Genomic DNA, 17,244 nt, shown 5'->3' with positions numbered 1-17,244 from the left:
CTGAGAGGGGAAGTGTCCACCCACCCAGCACTAGAGGCCATGCACACCACAGGGTCATTGAGAGCATTCAGCTCTGAGAGAGGCTGGGTCAAAAATCCACCCCTGGGGATTAAAAGGTGTGGCCACCTGCACTGGTTCCGAGAGTGGCAGGAGCACCACGCACAGTGGGTTCACCATTTATAATCCTGCCTCGAAAGTTCTAAAACCTCCCTCTTGCTTCCCTGAAGCGCCTTCTAAGCCTCACTCATCTTCAAAGGGAGGAGAATAAGATGCCAGCTCCTGGGTGGGAACAAAACATTTGTGAGTGTTGAAAATGACCGCAGTTAGTTAGAAGGACTCAATGCCCAGCCTGGCCCCTCACCGGCTTGTGAAGTTGGATACCCTAGGCCGAGGAGCAAGCCTGCAGCCCCAGGGACCTGCCTCCTCCTGGGACCTCTCAGCCTGGGTTCTGCCTCTGTCGGCATGAGTAGCTCAGAGACCCCCAGACAGGGCTGAGCCACTTTCTAGAGCAATGTGCAGGGCTTTAGATGACTGGAACAAAGGATTCCATTCCAGAAGGTTCTTCATGCAAAATCTTAACACATAGTAAAATAAATGTCCTCCACGTGTGAGTATATGGTAATGTAGCTCTTATTTTTAAAAGATTTATTTACCTATTTGAAAGGCAGAGTTACAGATAGAGAGAGGGAGAGACTGGGAGAGAGGTCTTCCATTCGCTGGTTCGCTCCCCAAATGGCCACAATAGCCGGGGCTGAGCCAGGCCAAAGCCAGGAGCCCGGAACTCCATCTAGGTCTCCCACATGGCAGGGGCCCAAGTACTCAGGCCATTTCTTCTGCGGCTTTCCCAGGTGCATTAGCGGGGAGCTGGATCAGAAGTAGAGGAGCTGGGACTCGAACCAGCGCCCATATGTGATGCTGGTGCTGCAGGCTGAGGCTTAACCCATTCTACACAACGGCTGGTTCCTAGTAATGCAACTTTAAGGACAGAATTCAAGTGTTCTATTTACAAGGGCTCTTTGCATTTTCTTCTTGAAAATCTCAGGAATATTTGTATGACAAATTTTAGAGGAATAATGAGGTAAGTATTTCTTCTTAAATTTTTAAAGACTTTGAAACCTAGTTCCCATGTGTATAGGGGGGAGCATTACACACCAAGTCAGAATTGGTACAAAGATTCTCGAATGCAGCCTTGTCGCTATTATTTAATACTCCCTTAAGACGTAATTCTAAAAAAAATCTAGACCCAGAAATAAGAGGTAAGATTATATCTATATTTATAATATTACAAATATTAAAATGTAAATATTAAATATACATAAAATTAAAAATAAATATAGCACACAGCAAATGCTTCTAAGAAAGTATATTTTATTCGTGTTTCTTATTAATGTTACCTTCCAACATGTTTTGAAATTAACTTGGTGCTTTTTTAAAGATTATTTGACAGTCAGAGTTACACAGAGAGAGGAGAGGCAGAGAGAAAGAGAGAGGTCTTCCATCTGCTGGTTCACTCCCCAGATGGCCGCAACAGAGGAACTGCACGGATCCGAAGCCAGGAGCCAGGAGCTTCCTCTGGGTCTCCCACGGGTATAGGAGCCTAAGGACTTGGGCCATCTTCTACTGCTTTCCCAGGCCACAGCAGAGAGCTGGATCAGAAGCGGAGAAGCCGAGTCTCGAACCGACGCCCATATGGGATGCCAGCACTGTAGACAGCAGCTTAACCCGCTACGCCACAGTGCCGGCCCCATAACTTGATGCTTTCAATTATGGCAAGGAGACATGAAGCCAAGGTGACCGCTTTAATTTACGGGAGATATTTTCAGCCCTTTCTCATCTATGATTAATGTAGGTCTCCTCAAAGTGACTTTTCTGAGAGCTGCTGAGAGGGAAATGTGGCGAGTGGTCTGTTTCCCGCATACCTTTTGGTTTCACATTATTGTTTAATGTTACATTAAAATAAATTTTAGAAAAAAAAAATATGCACCCAGGGCCAGCGCTGTGGCATAAGCGGGTAAAGCCGCCGCCTGCAGTGCTGGCATCCCATATGGGCGCAGGTTCGAGTCCCGGCTGCTCCACTTCCGATCCAGCTCTCTGCTATGGCCTGGGAAAGCAGTAGAAGATGGCCCAAGTCCTTCTGCCCCTGCATCCACATAGGAAACCTGGAAGAAGCTCCTGACTCCTGGCTTTAGATCAGCTCAGCTCTGGCCATTGTGGCCAATTGGGGAGTGAACCAGTGGAGGGAAGACCTCTCTCTCTTGCTCTCGGCCTCTCCTCTCTCTGTGTAATTCTGACTTTCAAATAAATAAATAAATCTTAAAAAAAGAAAAAAATGCACCTGCAGATCTCGCATCTAGTGAGACTGTTTTCATTTTAATAGGTGTGTGCTTCTCTCTAATCTTTATCCATCAAGCTCGCAAATACGTAGGTATTATTACGGTGGATGCTGCTGCGAGTATTTTTTGTTTCTTTATGCAACGTATGTTTTCTAGGCTGTTATAAGCCTCCATCATTAATTGTTGATAGCCGGTAGTTAATTAAGTGCATTGAATTTTGTGGCATAATTGAGTCGCATCAAATGTGGCTCTCCCGGACATACTCAGATATATCCTGAAAAGCCTGCGTTTTCCTGTCCCTGCCTACACTTTTGCAGGGCGTTTAGATGAGGTGCAGTGTGGGCAATAATCAGTGGTCACAGTGCATTCTGTATTGTAGGAACCGGTATTGAAAATACAGCCAACGGGGGGTAGGAAAGGAGGAGGGTTTGGCACAGCAGTTAAGGGCGCCTTCGTCCTATGTTGGAGTGCCTAGGTTCAGGTCTCAGCTCTGCCTCTTCTTTTTTTTTAAAGACTTATTTATTTGAAAGGCAGGGGTACAGAGAGAGAGAGGGACACACACACACACAGAGGGAGAGAGAGAGAGCTACCATCCACCTGTTGGTTCACTCACAGGCCAGAGCCCATATGGGATGCTGGCACTGCAGGCAGAGGCTTTACCCACTATGCCACAATACAGGCCCCCTGGTTCACTCCCCAGATGGCCACAAAGGCCTGGTGAACCTACACCCACGTGGGATGTTGGCGTCATAGGTGGTGCTTAACCAGCTGTACCACAATGCCAGCCTCAGCTCTGCTCCTGATTTCAACTTCCTGCTAATGCTCATCCTGGGAGGCAGCTAACAGTTGGGTCAGTGCCACCCAGCTGGGCACCTTGGATGGCGTTTCTGGCTCCCTCCACCGCCATTGCAGTCATTTGGGGAGTGAACCTGCAAATGGGAAACCCGCCTCTGAAATAAGTGAATGAATACAAATTTCATGAAAAAAAGATAGTCAATCTTTATCATTCATGTATTCTGCACTTATAAAAAAGATTATTTATTTGAAACGCAGTTACAGAGAGATGGGGAGAGACACGGAGAGAGAGATCTTCCATCTGTTTGTTTACTACCCAAATGGCTGCAATGGCCAGGGCTGAGCCAGGCCAAAGCCGGGAATCAGGAACTCCATGTGGGTGTCCCATATGGATGGCAGGGCCCCAGGACTTGGGCCGTCATCTGCTGCCTCCCAAGCACATTAGAGTGAAGCTCGATGGGAAGGCAAGCAGCTGGATTTGAAGGAGTGCTCCAGTGTAGGGTGCTGGTGTCACAGAGGGGGGCTTACCCCTCTGCACCACAGTGCCAGTCTGGTGATGCTGAGCAGTGGCAGTGAACACAACCCCCAGGCTACCCTGTGGTCATGAGAGGGCCCCCAGGCTCTACGGTGTGCTGTGTTACTAAGCTAAGAGGTTGGCTGGCTTGGGTGTATGGAACGCATTCTCGACATTCGATACCTTCAGCTCATGATGGGTTTATCTGGACATAACTCCCTTCTAAGTGGAGGAGCACCTGTGGCCACTGGTGCTGTTTCTCTGGGCAAGTCTGACTGATGCACCTTCTCCATGCCACTCACTCCGCCCCAGGACAGTAGCCAACAGAGATTCCGCCCCAGGGCTCCTGGGCCTTGTGGCCTCTGTGTTTGTTCAATGAGCTGCCTGGCCATGAGGTGCAGGATGGAAAGTGATGAGACCTCAGTACTTGTCCCTGGTCCCTCTGCAAGGCGGTCAGCTGATGCTCCTTCTAGATGGTTCCCCGCACCCTTCAGCTGCCCTGTGTCCATGCACCATTGACCACACCCCCTGTGCATAAACTGATTCTCCTCCTGCCATGGCACCTCCATTGGCCATGGAGACCTTGTCTGACATGCTCTGTGACTTATACGAGACCAGTGTCACCATGAAGCCCAAACCACAGGAGGTCAAGATGAGCAAGGACGATCACGGACACAAGTCCAAAAACTCCGAATTAAACATTAGCAAACGCACCCCATGGAAAAATCTAGAAGGGCTAAACTTTAAGAAGTTGAAAATACAGGAAAGTAGCCTTGTGATCTTGATTTCCTAAATAAGGCATCAAATGTGCAAAGCAGAAGAGAAAAAAAAAAATCAATGCCTTCACTCCATTAAGGTTAAGGGTTTTGTTTCACCAACAGGCTGTAAACACACTGAAGACATAAGCTTCCTGCAGCCACCCAGAGTGTGCCTGGTTTCCACTAACCGCCCTCTCCCAGTCCCGCCCCACCCTCTCTGGGGTAGCCACTCTTCCACCCTCTGTTGCTATGCAATCAGCTTGTTTAGCGGTGCTTGTCTTTCTGTGCCTAATTTCAGGTAACATAGCATTCTCTGGATTTTGGGTATTCCCAACACGAAGAAATGATAAGGTGATGGAAATGCTCATTGCTCTGTTTTAATTGTTACACATTGTGTACATGGACCCAAAGCCCATACAGCACTTCATAAATATGTACTTGCTACATATCAATTAAAATTTTTTAAAAGTTAAGGGATGAGTTTTTCTTTTCTTTTTTTTTTTTAAAGATCTATTTTATTTATTTGAAAGGCAGAGTTACACACACACACAGAGGTCTTCCATCTGCTGGTTCACTTCCCAAATGGTCGCAACATTTGGGGAGTCGGCTTGTGGATAGGAACTCTTATCTCCCTCCCTCTGCCTTTCAGATAAATAAAATAAATGCATTTTTGCGCATGAGTGCTGATGGCTATTGAAATAGAGTAGCCTGTTCCGGAGCGGCTAGCCACTATTGTGAAAAACACCTGCAGAGTGGAGACCAAAGACTGGGTGTGGAGGAGGACCTGCCGGTGGGGGGATCCTCCACTTTGGGTGACCTTCCCCATTGCATAGCCCCAGGTGGGAGGCAAGTGCAAGCAGAGGAGCGCTCCCCCTCTCTGCTCTGGAGTCTCAGTCTGGAGCGGGAGCGCGCTGCGCGCACGCCTCCTTTGGGGTGCTGCCAGCGCCAGCCATCGGTAGCACCGCCTTGTCCCTCGCAATTCGTGTGCCTGCTGCCGCCGGCCTGCTCTCCAGACCCGAGGCTGTTTCCAGCCAAGGTCAACCACGTCTTCATGCAGCAGCTCCAGGGTTCCGGGCTCAGGGCTCCGGGCTGCTGCTGCTGCTGCTGCTGCTGCTGCAAACCGGATGGCGCGTGTGGCAGGCAACTCACCCGCAGGTCCGCAGACCGCTGAGCGCCCCTCGCTGGGCTGCCTGGGAACAGTAGCTGGCGGCACGGGGCTGGGGTGGGGGTGGAGGCTGGGGGGAGTCTCTGAATAGATAACACTTCCTTCCTGGGTTACACCACATCTGGCGGCCAGTCTTGATGGGGCGGGGAAGCGCTATTTAAGGGACAAAAATTAGTTTATCTAAAAAACGCTGCATTAAAATAAATAAGGATCCCCCACGCTATGCCTAAAGGGAACAGACGATTCGGGAACCAGGGGGAGGCTGGTGAGAGGGGGTCGCCTCCGTGACCCACCTCCCTGCCCTGATGGATTTCCTGCCGGATGTAACACTGTTAGAACTGATGGCCAAGAGATAGGGAGGGGGAGGGCATCCACAGAGAGCAGCCTGGAGCCCCCCACCCCTCCTGCCAGCTCCTTTAGCTCCACCCCCTCCCACCCCTGCGGTTTCTCTCCTTAGTGAAATTAACAACAGTGGATCCCTGGGCGCTTCCTGTGGTCGATCAATTTGCACCATCCTCTCTAGAGGAAGCTGAGACTAAAAAAAAAAAAAAAAAAAAAAAAAAAAGCAGCTGGCCAGGTTCCTGTGCAAACAGGCTACTACCTCTTCCCTCCTCCGGAACCTGCTCCCAGCAAGGCTGCCCCAGGGCAGCAAAGTGAGACTGGAGCGAGGCACCTGCCCTGGATGGTGGCAGGATGGGCAGGGGATGCTCTGTGCAGTTGCCTGTTCTGGGCGCAGGCCCTGGATCCCTTGGGCTCAGGTGTCTATCAGCTAGGTGACCTCCATCGAGGGGAGTAGGGGCACTCCCGCTGCAGGCCTGACACCCCATCAGAGGCCTGATGCGATGAGCAGTGAGTTTTGGCCAGAGACCGATCAGTCTGCAGCTGTCCCAGCCCGTAGAAGCACAGCCTGGGGTGATAAGGCACACCTTCCTTTTGTCTGCATCTTGCTCACCGCCTCCCTGGGAGCAGACTGATGGAGAAACCTCAAGGCTGACTGTCTGCAGCCAACATCAGGAAGTCGGAGGGCTCACAGGGGCCCTCTTTGGACACCCATCCCATCTAGCCTTCATCTTCCTCAGGCTGCCGCAAGAGGAATCCCACTTACATGTATCCGGGCAACCCAGCGGGAACCCTGGTACCAGGTTCAGGCACCTGAGACAGATGGCCGGAGTTCCTGGGTTCTTGGGAAGGAGTCTTCTGTTTTTGAAGGAGGATTTTGTTGCTGTTATTCCATAATTTGATAAGATCTCCATTTTCTTATTTAAAAAATGCTTTAAAATTTATTTGAGAAGGAGGGGGGTAGAGAGAGAGAGGAGATGGGGGGAGGAAGAGGAGAGGGAGAGAGGAGAGAGAGAAGAGAGGTGAGAGAGGCGATGGAGAGAGAGAGGAGAGGGAGAGAGGAGAGAGAGAAGAGGGAGAGGGGAGAGGGAGAGGGAAGAGAGAGGTGCTAAGAGCCAGGAACTCAGTCCAGGTTGCTCACGTGAGTGATAGGTGTCCAAATAGCTTGAGCTATCATCTCATGCTGCCTCCCAGGACAATCTGCATCGGCAGGGAGCTGGGGTCAGGTGCTGGAGCTGGTACCCAGCCCAGGCACTCTGGGACACAGGCATCCGAACTGGGCATCTCAACCACTGAAACTACAGACTCAACCCATTCTCATTTTGTGAGCATGACCAGGAACACTGTGTCCCTCTAGTTCTGCGGATCTGGTGCGTCTCCAGTTTCCCTCTCGTTCCTAGACCTCACTGTATTCCGTGGAAACCTCATGCTTTGCCCTTATTCCATGCACGCTCTCATGTTGCAAACTTTCTCCTTCATCGTGTGCAAAGCCAGGTTCCTTACCCCCCCCCATTTCCATGGATACAGCAGGTGTTTTTCTTGCATTGCATGGACTTGACTAGGGTCCCTGTCTGCCTTGCTACAGGGACACAGCCAGTATCTCAGTTTTTCTCCTTCTCCTTGGACCTAAAAGCCTCCCATATTTTGCACATCTACACCAAATGCCTCTGATTTCCCTGTATCCATGACACAATGTGGCATCTGTTTCCCCTGTTTTTATGAACAGCACCTCGTTTCCCCCTTCTACTTGCACATAGCCAAGCCTCTTAACTTTTTTTATTTCATGGACATGGCCAGTCTCCATGTTTCTTCCCATTCTATGCAGATAGATAATCAGACCACTGTCTCTCTCTCTCTCTCTCTCTCTCTCTCTCTCTCTCTCGATTTACTTATTTTTATTTGAAAGAGTGACAGAAAGGGAGAGAGAGATTGACAAAGAGATGAGGGGAGAGAGAGAGAGAGAGGTCTCCCATCCACTGGTTCACTCCCCAAATGGCCACAATGGTCGGAGTTGGGCCCATCCAAAGCCAGGAGCCAGGAGCTTCTTCCGGGTCTCCCACGTGGGTGCAGGGGCCCAAGGACTTGGGCCATCTTCTACTGCTTTTCCAGGCCATAGCAGAGAGCTGGATCGGAAGTGGTGCAACCAGGACTCAAACCTATGCCCATATGGGATGCCGGCACTGCAGGCGGAGGCTTTACCCGCTATGCCATGGCCCCAGCCCTGCCTTCCTCATGTTCCAAAGCCACCACCAGTGTCCCCAGGTCATCTTCACTTCATCCCCCCAGAAGGCCCCTGTTTTCAGTCTGCTATGGGCCTGAAGAAGTCTCTTATCATCGCCTTATTTCTGATGCCCTAAGATGCTGCCTGCCTTATATCCCCATTATCCCATGGAGATAACTGGGCCAGCAATTTCTCATTCCCCCTCCCTTCCATGGTTTTAGCTAAGTTTCCTGTTTTCCCTTTGTGCCATGGAACTTTCTAGAATGCTGTTTTCTCTTTATTCCATGTCCATAGAAGAAGATAGGAGGGAGCCTTATTGCGTCACTCCTGGCACTCTTTGGCTGGCAATGGTAGAACTTCAAGCCTGTCCTCATGTCACACACACACACACACACACACACACCCCGCTTACAGCAGGGACTGGAGTTCCTCTGCTATGACCCAGAGGATGCTGGGAGTGGGCAGTGGCATGTTAGGCTTCTTAAAGCCTCCTTCTTAATTTTCTATCTTTCTTTTTTTTGTTTTAACATTTTGTTTATTTTATTTGACAGGTAGAGTTATAAACAGTGAGAGAGAGAGACAGAGAGAAAGGTCTTCCTTCCGTTGGTTCACCCCCTAAATGGCCGCCACGGCTGGCGCGCTGCACTGATCTGAAGCCTGGAGCCAGGTGGTTCTTCCCAGTCTCCCATGCGGATGCAGGTGCCCAAGCACTTGGGCCATCCTCCACTGCCTTCCTGGGCCACAGCTGAGAGCTGGACTGGAAGAGGAGCAACCGGGACCAGAACCTGGCACCCATATGGCATGGATCCTCTGCAGGCGGAGGATTAACCAAGTGAGCCATGGCGCTGGTCCTTTTTTTTTTTTAAGATTTATTTATTTATTTGAAAGAGTTAGGGAAGGAGAGGCAGAGAGCGAGAGCGAGAGCAAGAGAGAGAGAGAGAGAGAGAGAGAGAGAGGTCTTCCATTGCTGGTTCACTCCCCAGATGGCCGTAATGGCCGGAGCTGCGCCAATCTGCAGCTAGGAGCCAGGAGCTTCTTCCCGGTCTCCCACATGGGTGCAGGAGCTCAAGCACCCAGGCCATCTTCCATTGCTTTCCCAGGCTATAGCAGAGAGCTGGATCGAAGTGGAGCAGCTGGGACTCGAACCAGTGCCCATACGGGATGCTGGCACTGCAGGCAATGGCTTAACCTGCTATGCCACAGTGCGGGCCCCACTAATTTTCTTTTGCATACATCCTGAGGGCCATGTCTTCCTCTTACTCCATGGACATAACCCACTCCCATGTTTCTTAAGCCAGTTGTTTGCTTGTTTGTTTGTTTTTTTCCTATGCTTTCAGCCCCAAGTTCAAAGATTTGCTACAATAACACCCAAAGGTTACTGGGCCTCTCTTGGGTCCACCATCTAATGGGCACATCCCAGGCGTCCAGGACTGGCTGAGATCATCCAGTCTCGTCTGTTCCTCAGAGTCCCTCCTGGGTTCTCAAAGCCGCCACCCCCAGCTGGCCGAGTCCTACTAAGGCAGCCAGGTGCAGGCCAAGGAGGGCACTGAGATAGCTCCTCGTGCAGGGGTTGGGAGGGGTGGCCTGGGGCTCTGGGGCAGGAGGGGGCTGGGCGCATCTATCCCAGCCTGGGGGGAGGGTGCCATCCCATACTCACATTACAAATGAAGGAATGGGGGCTTGGCGGGCTGGGCTGGGGTGGGGTGGGGGGATTAACGGATTTCTGTCTCCAGCAAAGGACTGGAAACCAGGGCAGCTGGATTCTGAAGCTTTGCTTCTCCTACCACATCCTGCTGCTTCTCACAGGCCCAGGCTTTGGAAATGTACTTCTTGCCTTTATTTTGAAAGGATTTCAGACACCCAAAAGGCCGCACGAACAGCATAATGCTTTCTGATCGCACTTCCCCGAAAGCTAGCATCTCAACTCATCACAGTACAATGTCACCATCCACTCACCTGCACGTCTCAGGCACCCCTCCTCAATGATCCCACTGAGGCTCTCGTTCTGGGATGGGACCCTGTGGGATCCCACCTTACCACATCTTTATAAAATGGGGTGCTCTCATAAGCTTCAGGGGTGCTGGCAACAGCTAACCTCTGGGGATCTGCAGGATTCATTTGTGAATAGGACTGGCAGCTTTCCCTCCTCATAAAGACTGCCTACCTCACAAGGCTCCCCTGGGGTCACAGGTAGCGTAAGCTAGTGCCAGGGCTGCATGCAGGCACAATGGGATCCAGCAGTACAAATCTGTTGCAGGTCGGTGGCAGGGAATCAGGAGAGGCTGTCACTAGAGGAACCCCTGGGGACGGTCACTGGTGTGTGAGCACAGCTGAAACCCAAGGTAGGCACACAGCCCGTGTTACTCTTGTTCCCTGCAACCCCTGGCCAAGTTTTATCTCCTCCACAGCCTTCCCATCAGCAGCGCCCTCTACCTGCCACACCCAGCATAGCAGGATGGATCCCTTCTGGCAGTTTCTTCCCTGCTAGGTGGAAAGGCTGGGGGAGGGGTCTCGGTAGCACGAGGTTGAGGGGGCTTCAATCTCTGCTTCAATGCAGGAAGGGCCCCTCCCGGGAAAGCCTGTGTTGGCACGCAAGTGACCAGCTGCTTGCTGCCTGCTGGCTGCCGGCGTCGTCCTCCCTGGCAGGTGCATCTGGCCCAAGAAGCTTCTGCGGCTTCAGAGATGGAGGGAGGCCGCTGGAGGGTCCCCCTGCTGGTGCTGATCGCCCTGACCCTGGTGGCCAAGCTGGGCCACTTCCAGAGATGGGAGGGGTTCCAGGAGAGGCCGATGAGCAAGAAGAACATGAACTCGACGCTCAACTTCTTCATCCAGTCCTACAACAACAACAGCAACGACACCTACCTGTTCCGGGTTCAGAAGCTCATCCGGAGTCAGATGCAGGTTTGTGCGTGGGCTCTCTCGCCGGGGCCCTCACTCTTGGTGCCTGTGGACAAAGGATGGTGACTCAGGTCGGGGAGTAGCTTCCCTCCGACTGGGCACTTTTTTCTTTTAAAAAAAGATTTATTTATTTACTTGAAAGAGTTACACAGAGAGGGGAGGAGAGGCAGAGAGAGAGAGAGAGAAAATCTATTTGGAAACTTTTTTATTGCTCCAACCTTCCTTCAATGTCAGCTAGTAAATTATGTTAGCGTAGCGATAATACCACATGTTGGTTCAATTAGTTGGGTTTTTTGGGAAATAACTGATGAGGAGAAACCGACAAGGAGGTGGCTGGGGGTGGGGAGGAGGTGGCCCAGAAATGGGGTCTGATCATCTGGGTACACTTGTCCGGCGGGTCCCTGTTGCAAGTACACACTTGTACCACAAGGTGGCAGTGCAGCAAGTGTGTCTCCTTTTTGCTGACCGGTTTTGCTGCGGCGTGCTGATTCCCATCCTCTGGTCTCATGCCATCAGTCCCTGTGATTTAACTGTTGGCTCATGAGCCCGCTTCCGATGTCACTCAAACTGATGAGCAGACACGGCAGGCCCGCCCTGGGTAACTGGGGGATCCTAAGATCCTGCAGAGAGAATGGGAGGTGGACCTGGGTGGGCTGCCTCTCCCTGGCTCCAGCTCCCCCTGGGGTTTGGTGGCCTGCCCCTCCGATAGTGAGATCCCGGTCACTCAGGTGACGCAGTCTTCAGACCTCAGTTTACTCCTCTGCAAGATGGGTCAGAATAAGAAGCGTGTGCGCCCTTGTGAAAGCATTGCTGTTACTGTGTGGCTGTTCCTAGTCTTACTTAGCAATCAGGTCTTCGCTGGGAGTGAGGGAGACACTTTAAACACTGGAGTGTTAATGCAATGTGTTAGCAGTCACGTCCAGTGATGAATGAGAAAACCCTGGCCAGTGCCGTGGCTCACTAGGCTAATCCTCCGCCTGCGGCGCTGGCACACCGGGTTCTAGTCCCTGTCGGGGCGCCGGATTCTGTCCCGGTTGCCCCTCTTCCAGGCCAGCTCTATGCTGTGACCCGGGAGTGCAGTGGAGGATGGCCCAAGTGTTTGGGCCCTGCACCCCATGGGAGACCAGGATAATCACCTGGCTCCTGACTTCAGATCAGCGTGGTGCACCAGCCACAGCAGCCATTGGAGGGTGAACCAACGGTAAAGGAAGACCTTTCTCTCTGTCTCTCTCTCTCACTGTCCACTCTGGAAAAAAAAAAAAAGAAAACCCTTTATGCTCTGTAGTGTGGCTGTGTTTCAGTGTTTTCCTATGAGAAAGGGAGAGGTGGGGGGAACAGAAGGTGGGAGGGGGAGAGGGCAGGCTCCTCCTCCCACCTGCCCACTCCCCATGGCTAATGCAGCCACCTCGTCCCCTCCCTTCAGCTTCATACACCCAAGGAGGAAGTTGGCAGTTTTCTCCCATTTTTCTCTTATTTTTTTTGACAGGCAGAATCAGACAGTGTGAGAGAGATACAGAGAAAAGTCTTCCTTCCGTTGGTTCACGCCCCAAATGGCCGCTACAGCCGGTGTGCTGTGCCGATCTGAAGCCAGGAGCCAGGTGCTTCCTCCTGGTCTCCCTTGTGGGTGCAGGGCCCAAGCACTTGGGCCATCCTTCACTGCCTTCCCGGGCCACAGCAGAGAGCTGGACTGGAAGAGGCGCAACCAGAACAGAATCCGGAGCCCCAACCGGGACTACAACCCGGAGTACCGGTGCCACAGGTGGAGGATTAGCTTAGTGAGCTGCAGTGCCGGCCCCCATTTTCTTTTAAAGATTTATTTTAGGCCAGCGCCTTGGCTCAACAGGCTAATCCTCCGCCTTGCGGCGCCGGCACACCGCGTTCTAGTCCCTGTCGGGGCGCCGGATTCTGTCCCGGTTGCCCCTCTTCCAGGCCAGCTCTCTGCTGTGGCCTGGGAGTACAGTGGAGGATGGCCCAGGTGCTTGGGCCCTGCACCCCATGGGAGACCAGGAGAAGCACCTGGCTCCTGCCTTGGGATCAGCACGGTGCGCCGGCTGCAGCACACCGGCCGTGGCGGCCATTGGAGGGTGAACCAACGGCAAAGGAAGAATTTCTCTCTGTCTCTCTCTCTCACTGTCCACTCTACCTGTCAAAAATAATTTAAAAAAAGATTTATTTTATTTACCTGAAAGACAGAGCCAGAGAGAGAGCCAGAGAGAGAGAGAGAGAGAAAGGAACAGAAAGAGAAATCTTCCATTTTCTGGTTCACTCCCCAAATGTTTGCAATGACTAGGACTGGGCCAGGCCAAAGCCAGAAGCCAGGAGCCTCCCCAGGGCCATCTCCCATGTGGATGCAGGGCCCAAGCACTTCTGCTGCCCTTCTGGGTGCATTAGCATGGAGCTGGATCCGAAGCAGAGCAGCCGGGACTCAAACCAGCACCCATATGGGTGCCGGTGTCTCAGGCTGTGGCTATAGCTGCTATGCCACAGCAGAAGCCCAGATTCTCCCATTTTCTCCTTCTTCTTCTTCTTCTTCTTCTTCTTCTTCTTCTTCTTCTTCTTATTATTATTATTATTATTATTATTTTTGACAGGCAGAGTGGACAGTGAGAGAGAGAGACAGAGAGAAAGGTCTTCCTTTTACCGTTGGTTCACCCTCCAATGGCCGCCGCGGCTGGCGCGCTGCGGCCGGCGCACCACGCTGATCCGATGGCAGGAGCCAGGTGATTATCCTGGTCTCCCATGGGGTGCAGGGCCCAAGCACTTGGACCATCCTCCACTGCACTCCCTGGCCACAGCAGAGAGCTGGCCTAGAAGAGGGGCAACCGGGACAGAATCCAGTGCCCCGACCAGGACTAGAACGCGGTGTGCCAGCGCCGCAAGGCGGAGGATTAGCCTAGTGAGCCGTGGCGCCGGCCAGATTCTCCCATTTTCTAGAAAAATAAACTGAGGCTGAGCAAGGTGGAGGGACCCATCCAATGCATCTGGGTTCACAGGGGAGGGAACCAGACCTGACCTCAAGTGCAATTCTCCGTTCTTTTGTTCTGTTGCTCTCCGCACTCCATAGCTGCCCCAGAGGAACTTCCTGGATACTTTTGCTAAGACATCTAAAAATGTGTCATGATAAGATTTAGTAAAACCTCTCCATATCCATTAAGGGGAACACAGGCTCCCGTCAACTCCATGGGCAGGCACAACTGTTATTTGTACTCAGTAAGTAAAGAAATTGTACTGGCTGAGTCGCTTATTCAAGGTCACAGAGGGCCTAGGGGGGCGGGGAGACACATGGTCCATGTCCGTTTGGTTCTCAGACTCAAGCTTCCTTCCAGTCTCCCACATGGGTACAGGGGCCCGAGCACTCGGGCCATCCTCCACTGCTTTCCCAGATGCAATAGTAGGGAGCCGGATCGGCAGTGGAGTGGCCGGGATGCGAACCAGTGTTCATATGAGATGCCGGCGCTGCAGGTGCCACAACACAGGTTCCCAGACTTCTGCCTTAGTTGCTAAGCAGCCTCTCTCAGATTGGCAGAGATGGAGAGGAGGGAGGGAGCCCTTGGCAGGGCGGGGTCGCTGCTCCGGGGGGCTTCATTCGCAGTCCCAGAGTCTCCGGAAAAGGGTACAAAGTCACAACTGACAGTGGCATTGCTTCTCGGCAGCTGACCACGGGAGTGGAGTACAAGGTCACGGTCAAGATCGGCCGCACCAAATGCAAGAGGGATTCCAAGAAGAACTCTTCCTGTCCTCTGCAAAGCAAGAAGCTGAAGAAGGTATGTGCTGGGAGCCATCACAGGGGGATGCGCGGCCAGAGGTGGAAAACAAACATTCACGAAGGTGCTCTCCAGGCCTGGCACTGCCCACTCCTCCACAGGCACCCAGGGCAGGAAAAAAGCTCTATGACCAGGGCGTCTGGTCACCTGGCTTCCTTTGCCACCTGGACAGGGTGGGGGTGAAAGCAGTGTTGCTTTCTCCTGGGTGCCTTTGTTCTGGAATCATCTCCCACTCTCCAGGTTTCTGGGGATCGTCCCGTTTCCTCCCTGTCTTCCAAGTTCTGCCTGCCTTGGTACCAGCGGCAGGTTAGCAGAAGATGAGAGGGCATCTCTGCTTTCTTGCCTATAGGTGCGAGGGGCCAGGGGTGCAGTAGGACAAAGCCATCGTGCCTTGTTGTCACCCCAGGGTCTTGGTAGGCCACAGCTCCAGGTGCACCTGCTGCTGGGCGTCCCGAGGGGCCGAGCAGGTTCTCTGGCTCCCTGTGGGGTCAGTGAGCAGCTGCAGAGGCGGGACCTTGGGGACAGGACACGTTGGTTGTCTTGGAGCTGATTGCTTCCTTTCTCCTCTCAGAGTTTGATTTGCGAGTCTCTGATATACACGGTGCCCTGGATGAAGTATTACCAGATGTGGAACAACTCCTGCCTGGAAGACTGAGTGCTGCCAGGAAGTTCTGGGAGGCCCCAGACAGCTGTGTGGTCTCCTGTGTCATAAAATCCTAAAGGACGTCATCTCCCTTGTTGAAGTCTCGCCACACACACACACTCACACACAGGTGCAAGTGCACACAGGCCGACTGTCATGACGCCCACACACCCAGAAACACTCACATGAACATCCTCATAATACTCTCTCACATACACACTTGTACACATGCACAGCTTTCACACATGTGTGCAAGCACACACACATGCAAATATACACAGATACGTGTGTGTAAACACACACAGGCTGTCATGACCCCCACACACCCAGAAACACTGACACCCTCATAATACTCTCTCACATACACACTTGTACACACTGCTCTCACACTCACACACATACACACACTTGTACACACTCACAGCTCTCGCTCGTGCAAGCACACACACAAGTGCACGCAGATGCATGTATGTAAACACACACAGGCTGTCACAACCCCCCCACAGAAACACTAACACCCTCACACACACACGTGTGCACACTCACAGCTCACACATGTGCAAGCACCCACATGTGCAAGTGCACACAGATGCATGTGTGTAAACACACACACAGGCTGGCTGTCATGACCCCCATACACCCAGAAACACTCACACTAACACCCTCATAATACTCTCTCACATACACACTTGTACACACTCTCACAGATGCCGTGTGTATAAACACACACAGGCTGTCATGACCCACACACACCCATAAACACACTAGCACCCTCATACACTCACACACACACACACATATACATACTGACCTGAATGCTGACCGGCTCTCTGGCTTTTCTGGATTCCCGCACATCCCTGACCTCTGACCCGAGGGTGCAGGAGCCCCAGTCTCTGTGCACACATGGCACAGCGGCTCCCCCATGCCACAGAGATGTGTCTGAGATGGAGACAAAGCCAGAGTGACTGATTCTCTAGAGGACTCACAGGACAATCCTACTCAGGGCTGTGGGTTTTATTTTGTAATTTTATTTAAAAGGTAGAGTTCCAGAAAGAGAGAGAGAGAGAGAGAGAGAGAGAGAGGTTTTCCATCTGCTGGTTCACTCCTCAAGTGGTCACAATGACCAGAGCTGGGTTAATCCAAAGCCAGGAGCCAGGTGCTTCTTCCAGGTCTCCCAGGCAGGTGCAGGGACCCAAGCACTTGGACCATCTTCTGCTTTCCCAGGCTATAGTAGAGAGCTGGATCGGAAGTGGAGCAGCTGGAACTTGAACCAGCGCCAATATGGGATGCCGGCCCTGCAGCAATGGCTTTACCTGCTACGCCACCCCCAGGGCTGTGGTTTTATTACAGGACAGGAAAACTAGTGCAGAGAAGAGGCATGGGGTGGGGACAAGACCAGGGAAGCCAGGCAGGAGCATCCAGACCTTCCTGCTGTGCAGGCACACGGGGTGTGCCTGCTTGATCCTCCCTTCCCCCACAGCGAGCTGCCACAACATGTGTGAAGTGTGGTCCTCCAGGGAAGCTCCTTAGGGGCTCAGCGTCCAGGGTTTCAACATGGGGCTGGTCATGTGGGCAGCCCCTGCCATGCATGTGCCCACCCCTGGTCCAGACTCCCACTCCCAGAGGTGGGCAGGTGTCGGGACAGACAGTGTAGAGGCACCGGGATCCTTGTCGCCTGCAGAGAGAGAGTTTGCACGCAGTGCCAGCACCAACTGTCTGTCATCCGAGTCCCCGGCTCCAGCCCAGCCCAGTCTTGCCCAGATTGGCCGTGTGAACTCTTGGGAGGAGGGAATGACACCCACACTCTCCCAGAG

At 52.5% G+C, this 17,244-nt stretch overlaps 1 protein-coding gene across 1 annotated transcript; it reads left to right on the top strand.

Annotated features, from left to right (window-relative positions):
- Positions 1-10,807: 10,807 nt before the first annotated feature.
- Positions 10,808-15,442, top strand: CSTL1 (cystatin like 1). Its single transcript, XM_062202511.1, has 3 exons — positions 10,808-11,026; positions 14,677-14,787; positions 15,359-15,442. Exons 1-3 carry the CDS (start codon positions 10,808-10,810, stop codon positions 15,440-15,442), a joined length of 414 nt encoding a protein of 137 aa, XP_062058495.1.
- The last annotated feature ends 1,802 nt before the right edge of the window (positions 15,443-17,244 follow it).

This window comes from Lepus europaeus, chromosome 10 (genome assembly GCF_033115175.1).
Source record: "Lepus europaeus isolate LE1 chromosome 10, mLepTim1.pri, whole genome shotgun sequence".
NCBI lineage: Eukaryota > Metazoa > Chordata > Mammalia > Lagomorpha > Leporidae > Lepus > Lepus europaeus.
This window is presented reverse-complemented; position numbering and strand designations above follow the sequence as displayed.